Source organism: Orcinus orca, chromosome 15 (genome assembly GCF_937001465.1).
Source record: "Orcinus orca chromosome 15, mOrcOrc1.1, whole genome shotgun sequence".
Classification (NCBI taxonomy): domain Eukaryota; kingdom Metazoa; phylum Chordata; class Mammalia; order Artiodactyla; family Delphinidae; genus Orcinus; species Orcinus orca.
The window spans coordinates 77,781,796-77,801,368 of NC_064573.1; the positions used below are offsets into that span (position 1 = coordinate 77,781,796).

At 47.3% G+C, this 19,573-nt stretch overlaps 1 protein-coding gene across 1 annotated transcript in view; it reads right to left on the reverse strand.

Annotated features, from left to right (window-relative positions):
* NOS1 (nitric oxide synthase 1) overlaps positions 1-19,573 on the reverse strand; it is a 50,581-nt gene that overhangs the window by 26,570 nt on the left and 4,438 nt on the right. Inside the window, exons 4-12 of the mRNA XM_049697945.1 lie at positions 16,908-17,047; positions 14,539-14,713; positions 11,308-11,409; positions 9,275-9,469; positions 8,774-8,859; positions 6,297-6,441; positions 4,758-4,862; positions 4,162-4,220; positions 630-746 (exon numbers count right to left, since the gene is read on the reverse strand). Of these exons, the coding sequence (XP_049553902.1) occupies positions 630-746; positions 4,162-4,220; positions 4,758-4,862; positions 6,297-6,441; positions 8,774-8,859; positions 9,275-9,469; positions 11,308-11,409; positions 14,539-14,713; positions 16,908-17,047 (1,124 nt within the window). The remainder of the gene's footprint in view (positions 1-629; positions 747-4,161; positions 4,221-4,757; positions 4,863-6,296; positions 6,442-8,773; positions 8,860-9,274; positions 9,470-11,307; positions 11,410-14,538; positions 14,714-16,907; positions 17,048-19,573) is intronic.

Here is a 19,573-nt window from a genome sequence, read left to right on the forward strand (position 1 = left end):
GCAATTAGGGAGATTTAAAAAAAGAGAAAAAGCAATGCTTGGGTCCAATTTTAGACCAACTACATCAGAATCTCTGGAAGTGGGGCGTGGTTATCTGTATACTGCAAACACCTCCAGGTGATTTTGATGAGCACCCAAGGGTGGGAACCACTGGGTCATGGTAGTGTGTCCCCAGAAGAGAGGAGAATGAGATGAAAAGCATGAATGTAGATTTAAAAGGAGTAGATATTAACCTATGTTAACTTTCACTTGAACTCTGAGACTCCTGGACACCAACTCAAGTTCATTCTCCAGTAACAGCACTTACAAAGGGAGCTCGCTGAGTGACGTGCGGGGCACTAACATCCTTCAGCACAAATGATGTGAAATTTGTGTGATGGGGTGAAACTTGGGTGACAGGGGCTCTGAAGTAGTGTGATAGGAAGAGGTCACAGGAGGGGTCCAGGCAGTGTGCTTTAATGGGGGCAGGATGTCCCCAAAGAGCCAGAGTGCAGCTGGTTATTCAAGGGATAAGCAGACATGGAAGGGAGACCCCCCCACCCCGGCCTCCAAGAAAGAGCCCACTTTGTAACTCAGTCCAACTCCGCAAGAGCCTTCGTCGTCCCTGACACCCTGGGCCCCTCGCTCACCTCACATTCGCCAGGGGTCCCGCGCTCTCAAAGTTGTCTCTGAGGTCCGGCCCATCGCCCGATGATTTGCGGGAGTCGGAGTAGGAGGAAACACTGTTGAAACGAACCTTGTAGCTCCTGCCAAGATGAAAGAGAGTCTGTGAGCTCTGGCTCGGAGCCCCCTCCTGGGGTCAACACCCGACGGCTCTCCAAATCACCAGTCCTGGTTCTAGGGCCTTCCTTTGGGTCTTGAGTGAGACCATAACACACCTATGGCTTTGTCTGGAATGTATCAACTCACCCTTGCCTGCCAAAAATGACACCTAGACATCGTTTGATGCTACCTGTTGGTGGTTGCCAAGGGGAGGGGGTGGGGGGAGGGATGGAGTGGGAGGCTGGGGGGAGCAGATGTAAGCTTTTATATACGGAATTGATAAACCACAAGGTCCTACTGTATCAGCACAGAGAACTATATTCCATATCCTATGATAAACCATAATGGAAAAGAATATGAAAAATAATGTATATATATGTATAACTGAATCACTTTGCTGTATAGCAGAAATTAACACAACATTGTAAATCAACTATACTTCAATAAAAAAAATTAAAACTGAAAAAAAAAGAGAAAAGTTTCGGACCACACTTGAAAGAAAGAACAGTCCATTCCTTAGCCCATCAGACCACGTTTCCTTGCTTCCCAAATTTTAATGAGTACAGGAATCATTCCGAGATCTTGTTAAGCAGCACATCCCAATTCAGTAGGTCCAGGGCAGGGCCTCAGATTCTGCACTTCTAACAGGAGATGCTGCTGGTCTCCTCTCCTCACACTGAGTAGCCAAGAACTACCCTCGTGCTGTCTACTACAGTAGCCATTGGCTGTGTGTGGCTGTTTAAAGTTAAATTCACTCAAATTCAATACAATGAACCATTCTGTTCCCCACGTGCTCTAGCCTCGTGTCAAGTTCTCAACGGCCATGAGTGGCTAGTGGCTGCCGTACAGGAGGGTACAGATATAGAACATTTATATGCCTGTAGAAAGGTTTATTGGATGGTGCAGGACTACCCCATTCAACATTCTCTTTCTTTTTAAAAATTTTTTTCCATTTTTAAAAATTGAAGTATAGCTGATGTACGATATTAAGTTACAGGTGTGTAATATAGTGATTCACAATTTTTAAATGTTATATACTCCATTTATAATTATTATAAAATATTGACCATATTCCCTGTGTTGTACAATATAACATTGTAGCTTATTTCATACACAATAGTTTGTACCTCTTAATCCCCTATCCCTATCTTGCACCTCCCCCTTCCCTCTCCCCACTGGTAACCATCACAACATTCTCTTTCAATAAAGTTTTGGTCTTTAGACATTTCAAGGGTCTCTCACATTTCACATTTCAAGTAAACCGAAAAATGTTCAGCACGGACACAGCCTGAAAAGAGAATGCATTTCTTATGAAGTTGTTTCAAAGGGGAAGAAAGATGTCATTGGGACCTCAGCACCAGAGGCTCAGGAGCCTCAAGATTTAAAAAAAAAAAACAACCATGAATGGTTTTCCAGTTTTCCTTTAAAAGTGGTAAGTCTTATTCTCGGATAAGGCAAAGACCAAACCTAACCAAACCAAACCAAAAATGTCTCCAAGAGCAACAAAACAAAATAAACCCCCAAACTAAAAAACCCCATAAAACTCTCAAATCAAAACCCCAAACACGAAAGCTCAACACACAGATCTGAGTGCAAAAGACAAAAAAAGAAATTGCACGTTCTGGCAGCAGGGTTCCTAAGCTGGATGTTCTTCAAAGTTTTCGCTCCAGCATCAGGAAAGTTCTAAATATATGTAAGTGTATTTGCTGCCCTAAAAATAGTGTCACATTGAGTCACTTCTCCAAATAAGTCCTGTAACATATCAGGGGGTGGCTGTGTTGTTAGTGTGGGAAGGATGGTTGACGGTTGTGGGGTAAAAATAACAGCACTTGTGTTTGTATGAGGCTTGAGGTTTTTCCAAATGCGTTCCTCTTTGTTATTATCCTTCGATCCTTGCAACAGCTCCCAGAGGTGGTTGGGGCAGAGGTAGTTTCTCCCCATTTGGCAGATGAGAAAGACGAGGCCCAGAGAGGTCAAGCAGCTTGCTCAAGGTTACTCAGCGTGTTAGTGTCACGGCCTGGGTTAGAACTCAGGTCTCCTTGAGACCTGGGTGTGGCCTTGGTTGCTGCAGCATTGGGCATGCGCACACATACCTACCGACGTGCACACAAGCGCTCACACCACTTATGCACACACGTGAACGCAAGGCATACACGTGCACACATTCGTGTGCACGCACATGCATAGGCGAGTGCGCGCACACACATGTTCTACCTGCGCTGGCTGTCACGGGCTGCAGCCAGACCGTGGACTTCTGCGTCACCTCGGGGGAGGGGAGGCCCTTTACGGGGAAATAAACGCAAGGGTTTCGGGTACCTAGAGGGGAGAATGGATGGTGCCCTATCTCTCCCTGAAGGAGGGGTGAGGGGGACCTACTGGAGGCCACCAGGATAGGGTGGGAAGGAGAGAGGCAGGGAGAGGGAGGACTAAGATGTTGGCCTTGAGCACAGAAGGAAGGCTGACCACCAGGGACTCAGCTGTCCCCTGGATATGGAACGTAGGCAAGTTTGGCAATGTGCGCGTGGCTGAAAGAAAACCAAGAGGGATGCTGTGCAGAACACAGCCTCTAACCACCAGCCAGCCGTGGCATCCAACGCTCAACTTGAGACCTGTTCCGTGGTGGAGGAAACACTGAGATGCTCTCACAGAAAGGCAGCTCTGTATGCACATGCCTCATGTTCTCTACTTCGGGGGGATTTAAGGGTTTTTCAAGGGTAATTTTGGTTACGGGTGTTTGTCACCTTATGAAATATCTTTAGAACTGAACCCCATGTTAGATGCCATTTTACCAGGAACATCTTTTGACCTCAGGCATTTTTCACCTTATGAGATATCCTTTTTTTTTTTGCCTGCACTGTGTAGCTTGTGGGATCCTATAGTTCCCAACCAGGGATTGAACCCAGGCCCTCAGCAGTGAAAGCGCCAAGTCCTAACCACTAGACAGCCAGGGAATTCCCGAGCTATCTTTTGAGGTCAGCCTCCACGTTAGTGGATGCAACTCCATCAGATGGAAAAGTTCTAGGGAAACAAACTCACTGATTCTGAATGTACGTTTCCAAAGGGCGGCCATGGTAAGAACTGGTATTTACACAGTGCACAACTTTTCATAGGACGCTGACATCTGTTTTCTAATTTGATTCTTACAGATTAGAAAATTCATGCAGGTGGAATACACCCAGGGTGATGGAAAAAGAAACTGAGGCACAGGGCTGTGAAGTGACCAAAGACCAAATAATCCGCCCCAGAGGACGATAGACGCCCACCAGCTAAAATCAGTCACAAATGAACTTCAGGTCACAAAACTACCCAGAACTCAGATGTGAGCCCCCCAGATGCCAAAAGACAATTTGCAGTTACCCTCACAGGGCGTCATGTGACACTGACGGGTCTTTCACTTACTTCCGTTCCTCGTGCACAGAGTTGGGGTGCCTCATTTCCATCAAGGCACAGCCAAATTTCTGGAGGCCGAAAGAGACAAGCAAAATGTGAGGCAGGCGTGATGAAATCTGGAACGGGGGCGGGGAGAGGCTCTGGGGACCTAACCGGCAAAAGGGGAGCCTGATGCCCGGGGGCCAGGGCATCAGGGGCTCAGGCTGGGCGGCAGTGCTGCATGTGGAAGAGGGCTGTTTATAAAGGGCTACAGGTGTGGACTCCCCTCCCCTCCCCCCAGCACACAAATCCCCTTTGTGGCTTTCTACAAAAATACTGTCCCTGCTTCTTTCATCTGGAGCAGGGGACACCAAGCTCTTGATCGCAGCATCCATTCCAAAGAGGTAGCTCACTCGGGTGATAGCGTTTTCACTAGGGATCGGCTAGTCAGTGGACACCCACAGACTGAAGACTTGGAATTGTCCAATCCTGGCAGAACTTGGACCCAAACTGAGGTCACTGGCTTTGAGACTTTGGGGGATTTGCTACTGAATAGCAGGTGTAACCGATGCCCCTCTTTTCTGCTGATGGAAACACGTGCCAGAACAGGTAGAAGCTCATCTCACCTCCCCATTCTCAGGGGGGTCTCCATTTCCAAAGGTGCTGGTAACCACCAGGGCCAGAGTTTCATGCTCCAGGTGTACAATGTCATATTCTTCCATGGACATCACCTACGTGGCAGAATGAGGGGTGGGGAGAGGAAGGAAGAAGGTGATGAGAAGAGAGAAGGGGTAGGAGAGAACAAAGTGATGGCGGAAGAGAAGAGAGAGAGGAAGAAGATGAGTCATCTTGAGCCATCTCCTCTGGAAGGAGATCCAAAGGTTCTGGGTGCCACTATTTCCATGGGCTCACGTGGGTAGAACTAATAGCTTGTTGGCAGTGTGGGACCTTTCTGTGGTCACCTGTGGCCTGAAGGACTACAGAGAGTCTGGGGCAATGGGTTGGCTGTCAGTAAAGACAGATCTTTTTTTTTTTTTTTTTTTTGCGGTACGCGGGCCTCTCGCTGTTGTGGCCTCTCCCGTTGCAGAGCACAGGCTCCGGACGCGCAGGCTCAGCGGCCACGGCTCACGGGCCCGGCAGTTCCGCGGCATGTGGAATCCTCCCGGACCGGGGCACGAACCCACGTCCCCTGCATCGGCAGGTGGACTCTCAACCACTGCACCACCAGGGAAGCCCCCGTAAATACAGATCTTGATTAAGACTCCTGGGCTTCTTACAACCAAAGGATGCTGGAATTTTCTTGATCACATTTAGGCTGGGAACGACCCAGCTGGATTTGACCAATTGTCTGCTCCGCTTCCTTTCTAATCCTCCGTACAGCAGTGTGGAGGACCTGGGCCAAACAGGTCTGAGATCCCCGCCTCAGGGAAAGATTGTTTTGCCCTATATCTTAGCATTACTTGAGCAACATTTCTCAAAGTAGGTTCTAGGGAAGGCTAGTCTCCTGAGATGCTCTTTAAAAGTAAGTGATCCGGGCTTCCCTGATGGCGCAGTGGTTGGGAGTCCGCCTGCTGATGCAGGGGACGCGGGTTCGTGCCCCGGTCCGGGAGGATCCCGCGTGCCGCGGAGCGGCGGGGTCCATGGGCCATGGCTGCTGAGCCTGCGCGTCCGGAGCGTGTGCTCCGCGACGGGAGAGGCCACAGCGGTGAGAGCCCCACGTACCGCAAAAAAAAAAAAAAAAAAAGAAAAAGTAAGTGATCCATAAGCAAAGATCTTTGGGAAACATTTATATTCTCTTCTCTCCTCTTCTGGGAATGATAACACGTACGTGCAGATTAAAGGCTCTGAGAATTCCTGCAGCAAAGAAACCCACTGAATTGTATTAAAGGCAGAGCTTCCCAAACTGACTCCAGAATTGTCTTTCATAAACTTTCTAGTATTTTGCTCTTGGGATGGGGGTTATGATTCCCGGACTCCTGGAGGGTTCCCAGGGAGAGGAGCATCAGAGTCCGCTGAAATATATGCAAATGTGCGTGAGTGAGTTGATGGGCATCTTCAGATGTGCTATCACCCATTCTCAAAGGATTCTTCTTTGCTGAATTCCTTCTCTCCCCTCCCCAACTTTACCATGAAGGGTCAGAGAGCTGGCACTGCCCCCTACCCACCTTGGCGTCAAAGGCATGTTTGAAGATCTCACACAGGGTTTTGGCATAAGCCTGCGATTTGCCCGTCTCTGTGGCGTACAGGATGGTAGCTTTGACCCTCTTGGCCATGGCTTGTCCCATCAGCTTGGCTGAGAACTTGACGGCTCTGGAGCGGAGAGGATGGAGAGGAAAATGGGAAATGCAGAAAGGAGGGAGGATGCCACACTGGGACTTTTGGGCAAGAACCATGATCCATGAACTTTCTCTCCTAATCTTTGATGGCTTCAGGGATACTCAAAGTGCAAGTTTAGGTGCCATATTGATCCCTTAAGTCACTCCAGACCAACTGGGCATGAGCTAACATGGTTAGTTTTATTAGTTTGTTACTTGATTAATTGATCCCGGTCTTGAGAACCTTGGTTTGCCAAGCATTGCCCCAAAAGATGATGAGTCATTCCTTCACTCATTTGTTCATTCATCAAGTGTTTGTTGAGTGCCTAGCTATGTGCCAGGCATTGTTATAGGAATGGAAACACAGAGAAATGGCTGTCATGGGGCTTACGTTCGTGTGTGTGTGCATGTGTGTGTGTGAGCGTGTGAGTGCGTGCGTGTGTGTGTGTGTGTGTGTGTGAGAGAGAGAGAGAGAGAGAGAGAGAGAGAGAGAGAGAGGGAGGGAGAGAGGGGGAGAGGGTGGGGAGAGAGAGAGAGAGAGAGAGAGAACGAATCACTAATAAATCAGCAGGTATTGAGCTAGAAGGGATTTTAGAGGTTCATAAATCCACAAAGGAAGGACCAAGTCTGGTTGAAGCAGCCATGCACATCCAGGGTCTTGCAGAGGCTGAAACTCACCAGGCACTAAATATGTATCTATCAAAAGAAGGAATGGATTTTAAACATACTGCTACCACCAAAGCCCTGGGGAGTTTAAATGTCAAGTCGAGGCTCTTTCTAGTTAAATGGAGAATTCAGAACCAGTGTTTCTTCCTTCCCATCTATGAATGCCTGGGTTCACCTTCCGAGCAAGCATCCCTGTTCTAACTAGGAATCTCTGAGTAGACAAATTGCTAGTTACCCCCACCTGGGGATTATCGGTGGTAAATTCATCATTTTTTAGAATCAGGGAAACCACCCACACTGCGGAGCTAAAGGGGGAGAAACAGAAGAGAATAAAAGGTGCCTGGAGGGTTCCCTTTGAATGATCGGATTGTAAAAAAGCATCTATAATTAACTCCCATTGTTTCTACCCCGAACTTAACAGCGCAATTAATTCTTTAGATTTTTCCCTCCCTCAGAAACAGTTTGAACTGAACTGAAGCCAAAGGCTGCTGTTCCTGAGAATTTGTGATGCTCTTGTTAGGGAAAGAATGGCTGCTGATGCATTCTCGCCTGGCCGCAGATAAAGTTAGGTGGAAGAAGAAAGGGGAGGGAGGGAGAGAAGGGAGAGATCCTGTGGACCATATTAGTGGAGCCAGGATCCAGGTTTCAGTCCCTGCAAGATCTACCAGTCACCTGTTGAGAGCTGGACCCAAGGGGCTGAGGAAAGTGACTAAGCAGCTCGGTGCATACTAGCCCCTCTGCCAAAAAGTGAGCTCGAAATAGAGGGTCTCTGCTGAGTGGATCAGGGAGTTCTCTATCTTTAGACAGAAAGCTGGCATCCCCATTAAACCATCTGTGAACCCCACCCCACTTGTCAGCCGGTCCCCTGGCTGACCACGAGTTCTTCAGGACAATTACTCTTCAAAAGCCTTGGTCCCTAACCCGCTTCCCTCCCTCCTTTTCTCAGTGAAGTCTTATTCATTTCATTCTTCAGCTCAATTGTCATCTCCTGCGGGAAGCCCCTTTTGACCTCCCAAACTGGCTGACGTCTATTTTATGGCCCCATGAATCGTTCCTTGGTGGTAGCTGTGAGCTTCATGAGGGCGGGACCACATTATCTGGCTCATCATGGCATCTCTGGAGCCCAGCACAGTGCCGGGCACCGAGTAGGCACTTAGTATCCATTTGTTGGCTGAATGAGTGAATGAGCGAGTGAAATGAGACCCAGCCCTGGGCGAGAGGCCTCTCTAGGCAGTGGTGGGCTGGAGCCAGCTTGTCCTAGCTCCTCCCGACTCTGGCTTCAGTGACTTCCTGTTGAGAGCTTGAAATTGGCCACAGTGGGAGTATTTACACCACGGAAATTGGCAAAGGTTACAAATCTATTATCATTGTTATGGCCAACTTTACTAATTGGAGAGCTGGTTTATCAACACAACTCTGTCTCCAGGACAAGAATTTAGGAAAGTGGGGGGAGGAAAGTGAGGTTGGGAAAGAGAAGAGTCATGGTGATGTTTGCATCCCAGACTCGGAGGCAAAGGAGGCACGAGGGGGTTGGAGAAAATGGAGAAATCATGTCACACAAGAGGGCAGGGGTGCAAGCATGTTTCCAGCCTTCTTTTCTGGGGCTCTCTGAATGCGGGGGCACATCCATCCCCCATCCCCACCTACTTTAGGAGACTTACTCTGCCAGCTTCTTGAAGCCAATGGCTCGCCGCTTTGTGGGGGTCCCGTTGGTACCTTTCCAGATGTGGGTGTTCCAAGGGTCAGGCTGGGAAGAGAGGACTATGGTCACTGCAGTGAGGGACCCTGGCTCCTCTTGGGAGTTGCTCAGGGCTCCCTGGGGGCTTGTGGCTGTCCAGCTACGTCCAACCCTTAGCCCTTGAAGGGAACGATTCTGTCAGTGGTGACCCCAGGGGTCCTGGCACAGAGTGGCTGGTCCAGCCTCCCTGCACTGTCCGGCTAGACCTTCCCGCTCATCCCTCAGAATCCCTCTCAAACACTCTCCTCGTGACCCCGGACTACTCATTTCATCTCCATTCGCCTTTCAGCTTGAGCTGTGCTGTTCAACATGGTGGCCACACTTGAGCATCCGAAATGCAAATTTGAGTTGAGACGTGCTCTAATCATAACACACACACCGGATATTGAAGACTTAGCACGAAAGAGGTGGGGAGGGGCAGGACCTGGTATTCGAAGGAGGGGGTGAGTCGGTAGTTGAGCATCTCTTGGTGGAAGACGGGGGTGATGCTGCCAGACATGGGGGGCACGATCCACACCCAGTCAGCGGGGCAGCCTCCCCGGCAGTGGTATTCATTCTCCATGTGCTTAATGAAGGACTCGGTGGCAGAGTGGTGGTCAACGATGGTCACTTTGTCACTCTGTGGGAGGAGAGGGGACAAGGAGTCAGGAGGAAAAAGCAGCTGAGGTATTTTGGGACTCCCCTGCCCATAGAGCAGTGTTTCCCAAAGGCTGGTCCTGGAGATGATTCTAGACAGGTGATCCTCTGCATTGTTCTTTCAATCCTGATTAGACCCAGGAGAAACACCTCTCTTGCCAATCTTCCTCTGTCCTTCCTCCTTCTCTTTTTTTTTTTTTTTTTTTAATGAGAGAGGACGCTCAGGCAACTAGAATCCAACAACTTTGTGTTGTTTCCCTGTGTGTATTTGTTTATATATTTATTTAAATTTACAATTCTCTTCTATTTATGGCAAATGGTACTGGCTCTCCATTTATGATGGTGACACAAAATCCTCTTAAAATAAACAATTTTAAGTAATAAGGATGAGTTTATTAAAATGAAAACAAGTCAATCACAGCAGAGCTGGGCGGACTGAATGTCTGCGTAACCCAGCTGCAGGGCCCGTTGTAGTCGGCTGGCTTGGATTCTCACCTTGCCCAGGCAGTGTCTTCCCTTTCTGCCCACAAAACTCTGTCCCTTTCCTGCACTTCTCTTTCCCAATCATTCATCTCACTCATACCTCTGCTGCCTCTGGTTCGCCAATCTTCGTACCAGTCCACCAAAGCCCTCCTTCATTTTCAACAATTCCTAAAACTTCACGCCTCCAAGGTAGAGAGGGAAGGGAGGGGGCCTCCTTCTCCCTCATCCCATCTCAACTGGTCTCTTCCCTGGGATATACATTCCCCAGTATACCCAGTCTCCCTATTCCTGACATGGGGACCTATGGTTTATATTCATGTCTATACATGATTTGATATGTTCATTCTACTGCCTGTGGAGGCCTCCCATGTATGTCTATGAGGGTCTAGCTTCCCAAACCATCACCCTCAGAGGACAGAGCTGGTCTCTGCTACAGAGAGTGACCTCTATTCTGTGGGCCTCCTGGTTTGCCCAGGAGAATCCCAGATTATGTCTTTGTACTGTTACAATGATTAGTGGTGCCCCCCATTTGCTCTCAAAAGTGTCATGGTTTAGCCGATAATTTTTAAAGCTATCATACTGTATGTAATAGCATTTATCACGGAGCCACATGCATTGGGGGACCTATGCTTCTGATGATGATGATGAGTATCTGTTTCTGTTAGGTGAAAGGCTGAATGCCTAAGAAGTGGCAAGACACAGATGATGCTTGCCATTTCTTTTTTCTTTTTTTTTGGCCGCGCCACGCATCCTGCAGGATTTTAGTTTCCCTACCAGGGATGGAACCCATGGCCCCTGCGGTGGAAGTGTGGGGTCTTAACCACTGGACCACCAGGGAAGTCCCAGATGTTTGTCATTTCAATTCTAAAAAATCATAAGCAGGGCTTCCCTGGTGGCGCAGTGGTTGAGAGTCCACCTGCCGATGCAGGGGACATGGGTTCGTGCCCCGGTCCAGGAGGATCCCGCGTGCCGCGGAGCGGCTGGGCCCGTGAGCCATGGCTGCTGAGCCTGCACATCCGGAGCCTGTGCTCCGCAACGGGAGAGGCCACAACAGTGAGAGGGCTGCGTACCACGCACAAAAAAAATAAAAATTAAAAAAATAAATCATAAGCAACAAGTCACAAAACCCCTATCTTTTTGCCTCTTTCTCAAATGGTCCCCACCCAAGATGCATCATGGGGAGAAAGGCGTGCATGATGGGAAGTACACCTCACTGGTAGGCAGATCCCTGCAAGGATGGTTCCTGGAAGCTAGGCTCTTGACCTTCTGCCCCGAGACTCTGAAAGGTTTTAGTTCCCCCTTGAGGCTTGGCAGCCAGGAGGTGTGCCCTGGCACTACCTGGAAGCTGTACAGCACTGCGATGTTGATCTCCACCAGCGCCTGGTCCTTCCACAGGGAGGATGTCTTCCTCATGTCCAAGTTCATCTTCTTGGCCACTTCCTGAAAGGGGAAGGAAACACCGACTCATAGGCTGGGGCACCTCTGGATTTCAGACTAGAGAGGGACAGGGCTAGTGTCACCAATGAAATTCTTAATTAATTCATCAACTCATATGCAGACTCATTCACTTACTCAAATTTTTTTTTTTTATTGAGGACCCACTGGTAACATCAAGAGACTAGAGGGACTTGGCTGGCCCTTTTATTATTGAGCTTACCTTCTAGTGGGGGAGAGAAATAGTTAATATTGTGATGTGTGCTAATTCCTAGGAAGAAAATAAGGTGAGGAAATGGGATAAAGAGGGATATGGGGGCAGGACTAATTGAACCTGGAGAGTCAGGGAAGGACCACTGCAGAGGTGGCATACAGGTGAGTCCCAAATGATGAGAAGAAGCAAGACATTTGTAAATCTTGGGAGGGAATGTTCTATGCAGAGAGAACAGCATATGCAAGGACCCTGGGGTGGGATCAGGCTTGCGCTGAGGTACAGAAAGAAGGTCAGTGTATTTGGAGGGTAGGGAGCCAGGGGGAGTTGGTGAGAGAGAGATGCAGGACTGGTTACGCTAGATGTGCTAAGGAGTGAGGATTTTATTCCAAATATGATAAGGAGGGTCTTTGGGGGACTTTAAGGAGAGATGTGGGTCTGGGAGTGACATGAGCTGCTTCCTAGTAGGAAAAGCTCTCCACCCATCTTGTTCCATCTCCAGAGTGGCTACTGCCTGGAATCTATATCATGGGTATTTTGAGTTCATGGGGATGCCTGCCTACTCCACTTGACAGATGAGGAAACTGAGGCTCAGAGAGCTGCAGAGACTTGCTCACAGGCCACAGAGCCAGTTGGCCTCGGGGCTGGAGCCCAGGGAGATGCCTAACGCCCAAGACCTGGGAGCGGCTCCCTAGCCAGAAGATTCCTTTGGCAAAACTACTTGGAGAAAACAACTCCTGACATTTAGGTTACAGCTCCAGATAAGCTGATGTCAGGAGTAGGGAAGACCCAATAGCGCATCCATTAATTAGAGCCTGGCTTCTCACTTCCTCTGTCAATTCTAGTCACTTGTGGGAACCTAGGTCTCATTATGGGGTTAGAATGTGACAATTTCTCAAGTTTGGGTAAATCGCTTCCCAGCCCCAGATGTCAACATTTGTACATAATGGCAGTTAGAACTGGAAGGCTGGGGTGGGAGCGTGTCTCATTTAAGTTACCCAGTGACTACTCTTTGCAATTGAAATGTAAGCAGGGATCACGAAAGCAGACATTAATTTACTCTTTTGAGGCTGAGGTGTTAGGGTCTGTTTGGGGTCTTTTAGCGATGATACAAACACAGAGAGTAAGAAATTCGCTGCTTTACACAAATACATATAAAACTTGAGTTATTTTATAAAAGAAGAGAGTGTGTACAGCCAGTCATGCTGCTATTGTTACTTCTACAGCATTATTTTGGTTAAAAGAATAGAAATTAGTTGCAAGAAAGTGCAAAAAAATATATATATGACTTTAAAGATTCCCAAATATTACTTGAGCCACATTTCTGGAAATTGCCTGGAAATGTTTTTTCCTTTCCTGCCAGGAGTTTGTATAAATCAGTGGCTTCCCAGTAGAATCTTCTGGGGAGCTTTGAAAATTACTGGTGCCCGGGCTCCACCCTGGAGCACTTTCATCCAAATTCTGGGGAGTGGGATCCCAGCGTAATAAAACTCCCTAGGTAATTCCAGTGTGTGGCGAGGCTGAGGACCCCTGGTTCTGTTTTCCAGGCCATCACCCATGGAATTTTTAAAAATTGAGATAAAATTGACATATAACATTATGTGTATTTCAGGTGTGAGAGATATTGGTTTGATATATTTATATATTGCAATATGATTACCGCTGTCGGGTTAGTTAACACCTTCATCCAATCGCATAATTACCATTTCTTTTTTGTGGTGAGAACAATTAAGATCTAGTCTCTTAGCAACTCTGAAATTTATAACAGTATCATTGCTGAGCATAATCACTGTGCTGTGCATTAAATCTCCAGGAATTATTTATCTGCTAGTTGCAGGTTTGTACACTTCCACAACATCTTCCCCAGTTCTCCTGCCCCGCCTCCCCAGCCCCTGGTAATCACCACTCTACTCTCTGTTTTGGGGAGTTTGGCTTTTTTAGATCCCACATATACGTGAGATCACGTAGTATTTGTCTTTCTCTGTCTGACTTATCTCACTTAGCATAATGCCCTTAAGGTCCACCCAGGTGAACACCCATGGATTTTAACAGTATAAACCTAATGCTTGTTTCCGAGTTCGAATTTTGCCTTGTGCTTTATTTACTGTGTGACGTAGGCTCAGCATTTAACTTCTGTTTCTCAGTGTCCTCTTTTGAAACAAGGCCAATCACAGCAGACTGTGGTTCCAGACAACATTTGCTGACAAAACCACAGCAATCCTGACGCTTTCACCAAAGTGGAGCTCCAGGGAGCAGTCCGCCTCAGCACTCTTTTGTAGATCAGGATGACTCAGCCCTGGAGAGAATCAGAACCTCCACCCAGAAATGTACATGGTGGGGAATCACTGTCAAGCCTTGTTTTTTAAGAAAAGAGACCAAAAATGTCCCATGTTCATGGGTCGTTCTCAAAACCTTCTAACAAGGCTTGACACTGACAGGCAGTGCAGTGGAATGCGTATGAACTCGGATCATAAAGCCAGACTGCCGGCGGGGGGTGGGGGGGGGAGAAAGAAAAGCCAGACTGGGTTCACATCCCAGCTCTGCCACTCCCTAGCTGTATGATCTTGAGCTCGTCCTCATTTTAACCCTCCCAAAGGCCTCAGTTTCCTCATCTGTGAAAGGGGAATGATCACACCTGGAGGTTGTGGTAAGGATTAAACGAGCACCTAATACACGCAAAGTGCTTGGAGCGCTGCCGAGCACATAGTACACGTACTCTTCTCTTTTTTTGTTTTTTTTGTAGTACACATACTCTTAATGCCACGGAAGGCTTCAGAAAGGTCAGGGGGCATCCCCAGAATTGCAGATTCTGTTTTAACCTCTTCTAGTTTCCAAGCCCCAAAGCTCAGCTGTGGGAAAGGACAGCTGAGCCCATCCCCTTTGCCTTCTGCTTCTGCATCATGATGACCAAGAAGGGACTTCACCTCCAGGATGTTGTATCGGGAGCTGTCACAGTAGTCGCGGACGCCAATCTCTGTGCCCATGTACCAGCCGCTGAAGGGACAGGCGCTGAACTCCAGGCCGCCGATCTCCAGGAGCATGTTTGACACAGCGGGGAGGCCGTACCACTTCAGCCCAAGGTCCTTGAACCACTCCAACCTGCAGAGAACAACACAGCCCAGCTCACCATGGGGCAGGAGCCTCATGGGAAGACATACAGGCGGGATATCCTTAGTCTGGGGATGCTGAAATGCCAGTGAGTGACTGGGACTTTCTATGCCAGAATCTTAATTCCTGGGCTCATGTGAGACCTGTGGGATCACAGCTTCCACAGCTGGGGCCTGAGAATATGCACTTTAACATGTTTCCCAGGTGATTTGGATGGACATCCAGGCCTGGGAACCATTGCCTTGGGCTGCTGTTTATCTCCTAAACCCATCCTGAAGGTGAATCCAGGAGAAAGTGAGCATTGCTGAGTTCCTTCTGACCTCAGGACCTTTGCACGGCAGTTCCTTCCTTCTCTTTTCCTTCTGTGCCTGTTCAGCTCTTACCCATCTTTCATTCTCAGCTAAAATGCTATTGACTCTGGGAAGCCTTCCCTTATGCCTGATCTGGGTTGGGTCAGGAAGCTTTATGCCTCTAGGTACCATAAAATTTATTTTGCAGCACTTTATTGGAATTAAGTGATTATTTGGGTAACTGATCTCCTCCTTGAGACTGAAAGCACCATGGAGGCAGGGACCAAGTCATCTACAAAACCCAGCACAATGCCTGGCCCAGACTGGGAATAATAAATAGTATCGAATGAGCGCATGAATGAATGAAGGCCAAGTTTCACCAGGGAGACTGGGTAAGTTTCCAGATATTGGGCAGTGTCAGGAGCCTCAGGACACTTGCTCCCTCTCCAGGGCCTGGACTAGGGTGAGGCAAGTAAGGCACTAGCCTTGGGTGCAAACTTTAAGGAGGCACCAACAAACCCAGGGATCAATATCAATATTATTAATTTATTTATACAATATTCCAAATTAATTCAATGTTAATGCAAAAAAAATCCATGACAAACAAAATATCAAAACTTTAAATAGGGCTTCCCTGGTGGCGCAGTGGTTGGGAGTCCGCCTGCCGATGCAGGGGACGCGGGTTCGTGCCCTGGTCCGGGAAGACCCCACGTGCCGCGGAGCGGCTGGCCCGTGAGCCATGGCCGCTGAGCCTGCGCGTCCGGAGCCTGTGCTCCGCAACGGGAGAGGCCACAGCAGTGAGAGGCCCGCGTACCGCAAAAAAAACCCCACAAAAATAAAAACTTTAAATAAAGACAAGCTCCCACCTTGCCCTAACTCACCTCACTTGTTTCCCCCTAATTTCAGCCCTAACCTGGTCTTTGTTTAAAGTTTTGATATATTTAAAAAGTTAATTTTTATTTTAAAAAATATTACATTAAAATACTATTTATCTTGATGATTGATTTTTTTTTTTTTTTTTTTTTGGTGCTTCCCCCATCAATTTTGCCCCTGAGGCCAGGGTGGAGTTTCTTTACTCTCGAAAAGTGTAAATTCTATTTGTGCTGCTGGCCACAGCCCTCACAGCCCCATCCTGGCCCCAAATTGCTTTTGACCTTGAGCTGCGTCAGGTCACATAGAGTTTTAAATGGTTCCCTCTATTTAAAATTTGTGCCCACAACGACACAGGAGGGGCTTCTGCTCTTTCAGCCCTTAGGGTTGGAAAAAGGGCAGGTCCAGGTTGATGGCTTAGGAATGGGGTAAGGAGGGAGATTTTTTTTTTTTAATTGAAGTATAGTTGATGTACAATATTATATAAGTTACAGGTGTACAATATAGTGATTCACAATTTTTAAAGGTCATACTCCATTTATAGTTATTATAAAATACTGGTTATCTTCCCTATGTTTTACTATATCTCCTTGAGGTTTATTTATTTTATACATAATAGTTTGTACCTCTTAATCCCCTACCCCTATATTGCCCCTCTCCCCTCTGGAAACCACTAGTTTATTCTCTGTATCTGTGAGTCTGCTTCTTTTTTGTTATATTCACTAGTTTGTTGTATTTTTTAGAGTCTGCATATAAGTGATATCATACAGTATTTGTCTTTCTCTATCTGACTTATAAGGAGGGAGATTTTGATTTAGAAAAGATGGTGGTCCCTAGGCTGGTGAAGGAGGAATTATTGATGTCGAGGGAGCCCACCTTGCCCTGGCCCATGATGAGGGTAGGAACCAAGACCCCCTTTCAGCCTCTGTCTGGGCTGCAGAGAGAGCCGGGGGTGCAGGGTTGGGTAGAGAGGGGCGCTGGGTAAATCCAACCACCCTCACCCACCCCATGCCAGTCCCTCTTACTTGGGGTGCCTGATGGGCACTTCCAGCACCAGCTCTGGAGGAATCTGGAAGAGCTCAGGGTCATTGCCGTTGGCCTGGAGCAGGAGTGGCAGGACATCGAAGCGGCTCCTTGGGGGTTTCCAGCCCTGCTGGATGCAGATCTGCAACCAGACCCGCCAGGTCAGGCCACCATGCCCCAGACCCTCCAGACACAACAGCAATGGGGGGAGGGGCAGAGGTCCCAGTGCAAGCCTGCCAGCAGCCCCCCTGGAGGCTCTGGGTCACAGCCACCTTCTTTATGAAGCTCTCCCTGCCATCATCACGTAACTAGTATAACTGTCTGTGGTCCCACGGGACAGAAAGCAAACGTGTCCTCCAGCCCCTCACTTGGTTATGTTTTCCAGGTCTTCCCTGCCAACTGGGAACTCCGGGAGCAAGGGCTGAACTGACTCTTGCATCTGTGGTGCCCTCGCACAGGGCTGGGCACGCCTACGCACTTGCTCCGGAAGTGTTTGCATCTGGTGCCTAAGACATGAAGAAAATCTACCAGAGTTGATGAGGGCAGATGTCTCAGAATGACCACATAAAATGCATCTGTTAGAGCAGCTATCCTATCGAAATATAAAGCGAGCCACATAGTAATTTAAAATTTTCTAGCAGCCACATTTTAAAAATTAAAAAAAAAACCCAGAGCAAAACCCAGTGAAAATAATTTAAGTAATATATCATTTACAAAAGTTTTAATTTCAATAATATTTAATTAAATTAAATAATTATGGGGCTTCCCTGGTGGCGCAGTGGTTGCGAGTCCGCCTGCTGATGCAGGGGACACGGGTTCGTGCCCCGATCCGGGAAGATCCCACATGCCGCGGAGCGGCTGGGCCCGTGAGCCATGGCCGCTGAGCCTGCGCGTCCGGAGCCTGTGCTCCACAACGGGAGAGGCCACAGCAGTGAGAGGCCAGCGTACCGCAAAAAAAAAAAAAAAAAATTAATAATTATGAATTATAGCACGATATTAATTATAGTAATAGTAATTAATTATAGTAACAGTAATTTATTAATACTGTGCTAAAAGCATTACTATATCAAATATTAATATCATTATGTATTAATATATTATTATATATGGCATATATAATATATGGCATATATTAATAGTAATAATATTAATATATTAATAGTATATTTGACGTTAAAATTAAATATGTAATTCATTTATTAATCCAATAAAATATAAAAATTTATAATATATAACCTAATTAAACACCAACTGTTTAATAATAAATTATTAAATAAATTATTAAAATTAATATATTTAAAGATGTTTAACATAAAATTAACTATACTTATTAATACAATAAATGTATTAATTTATTAACAAATAGAAATAGATTAGCCCGATATTATCCACAATATTATTTTTCAATAGGTAATGAAGATACAAATTACTAATGAGATCTTTTCCACTCTTTTTTTGTTCTCTGTCTCTGAGACCGTGTTATTTACACTTAGGGCATGTCTCAGTTTGGACTCGCCACATTTCAAGTGGTCACTAGCTACATGCAACCAGTGGCTGCCGTACTGGGTGAGGGGTTTTGAAAGTTACAATTCTGTGGTTATGTTTGGGGTGACTCTTTCTGCTGAGTTAGTAGACAGAGGAAGCACAGAAGCGTGGGTTTAGAACATGTTCTGTCAGTGAGGTTTCTGGAGACAGAAGGAGAGGGAGAGGCCATGGTGTTTCTGTTCCGGCGGCCACAAGGACAAGGTCAGCCAAGTATACAGTTAGAGGTCAGCCAAGTGGAGCAGAGAGTCTGGCTGAGGCTAAAAGACACAGGTCTGACTCCTGGTCGCCCTGGTTATAGCCCCCTCCCCAGGATAATAATATTTTAGTAAGAAAAGCCACTTGCAGATGAAGTCAGCAGCCATGAGGGTGTGCGGTAGCCCTTGGCCTAAGCAGCTCCCTCGTGGGGTGGAGTTTGAGGGGGGTTTGAGGAAAGAACGAAGATAAAGCAGAATGGCAGCTGAGTGGGTGACAAATAAAGGAGGTACCAGGCCTGTGTGTGTGAGATATTCCAGGCGTGGGCTCTGCCTATTATGTCTCCTGTGGGCATAGCTGGTGGAAGCTTCCAGGCCTTACCTGTGCTATCTGTCCACATCACCACCTGGAAGGAGCCCTGGATGGGGAGAAGGTGGTATTCGTGTTCCTAGTGGCTTTTATGAACTGACTTGGGCTGCCAGCAACCGTGGTGATACTGGAGAGTCCAGTCTGTCCAGAGAGGGGTTGGGTAGGTAGAAATGTTGTACAAGGAAATGAATGAATGAATGAAGGGTATGAGTCTGACATATTACCCAACTCAGAAAAGATGATGCCAGACATGGCTTCCACATGTCAGTTCCTCTCCTCCCAGGGGAAGGCAGGAGATTGGAACTGTACTTCTAGCTTTTCTTCTGCTCCTTTAGTGGCCTTGGATAATGTGTTTGGTCTTGGTGAGACTCAGTCTACTCATCTGTGAAATGGGGCAATAGTTCCCATCATGAGGGTCGGGCAAGGTAATGGCCTGAAAATGACCAAATGACCAGCTGTAGCAGAACCAGCAGGACTAGAGGCAAACAGAGCAGGAGCTCTGGAGATGAGTAAGCTGTACCTCACCGACCACTCTCCCTACGATAATATTAAACTAAGAAAA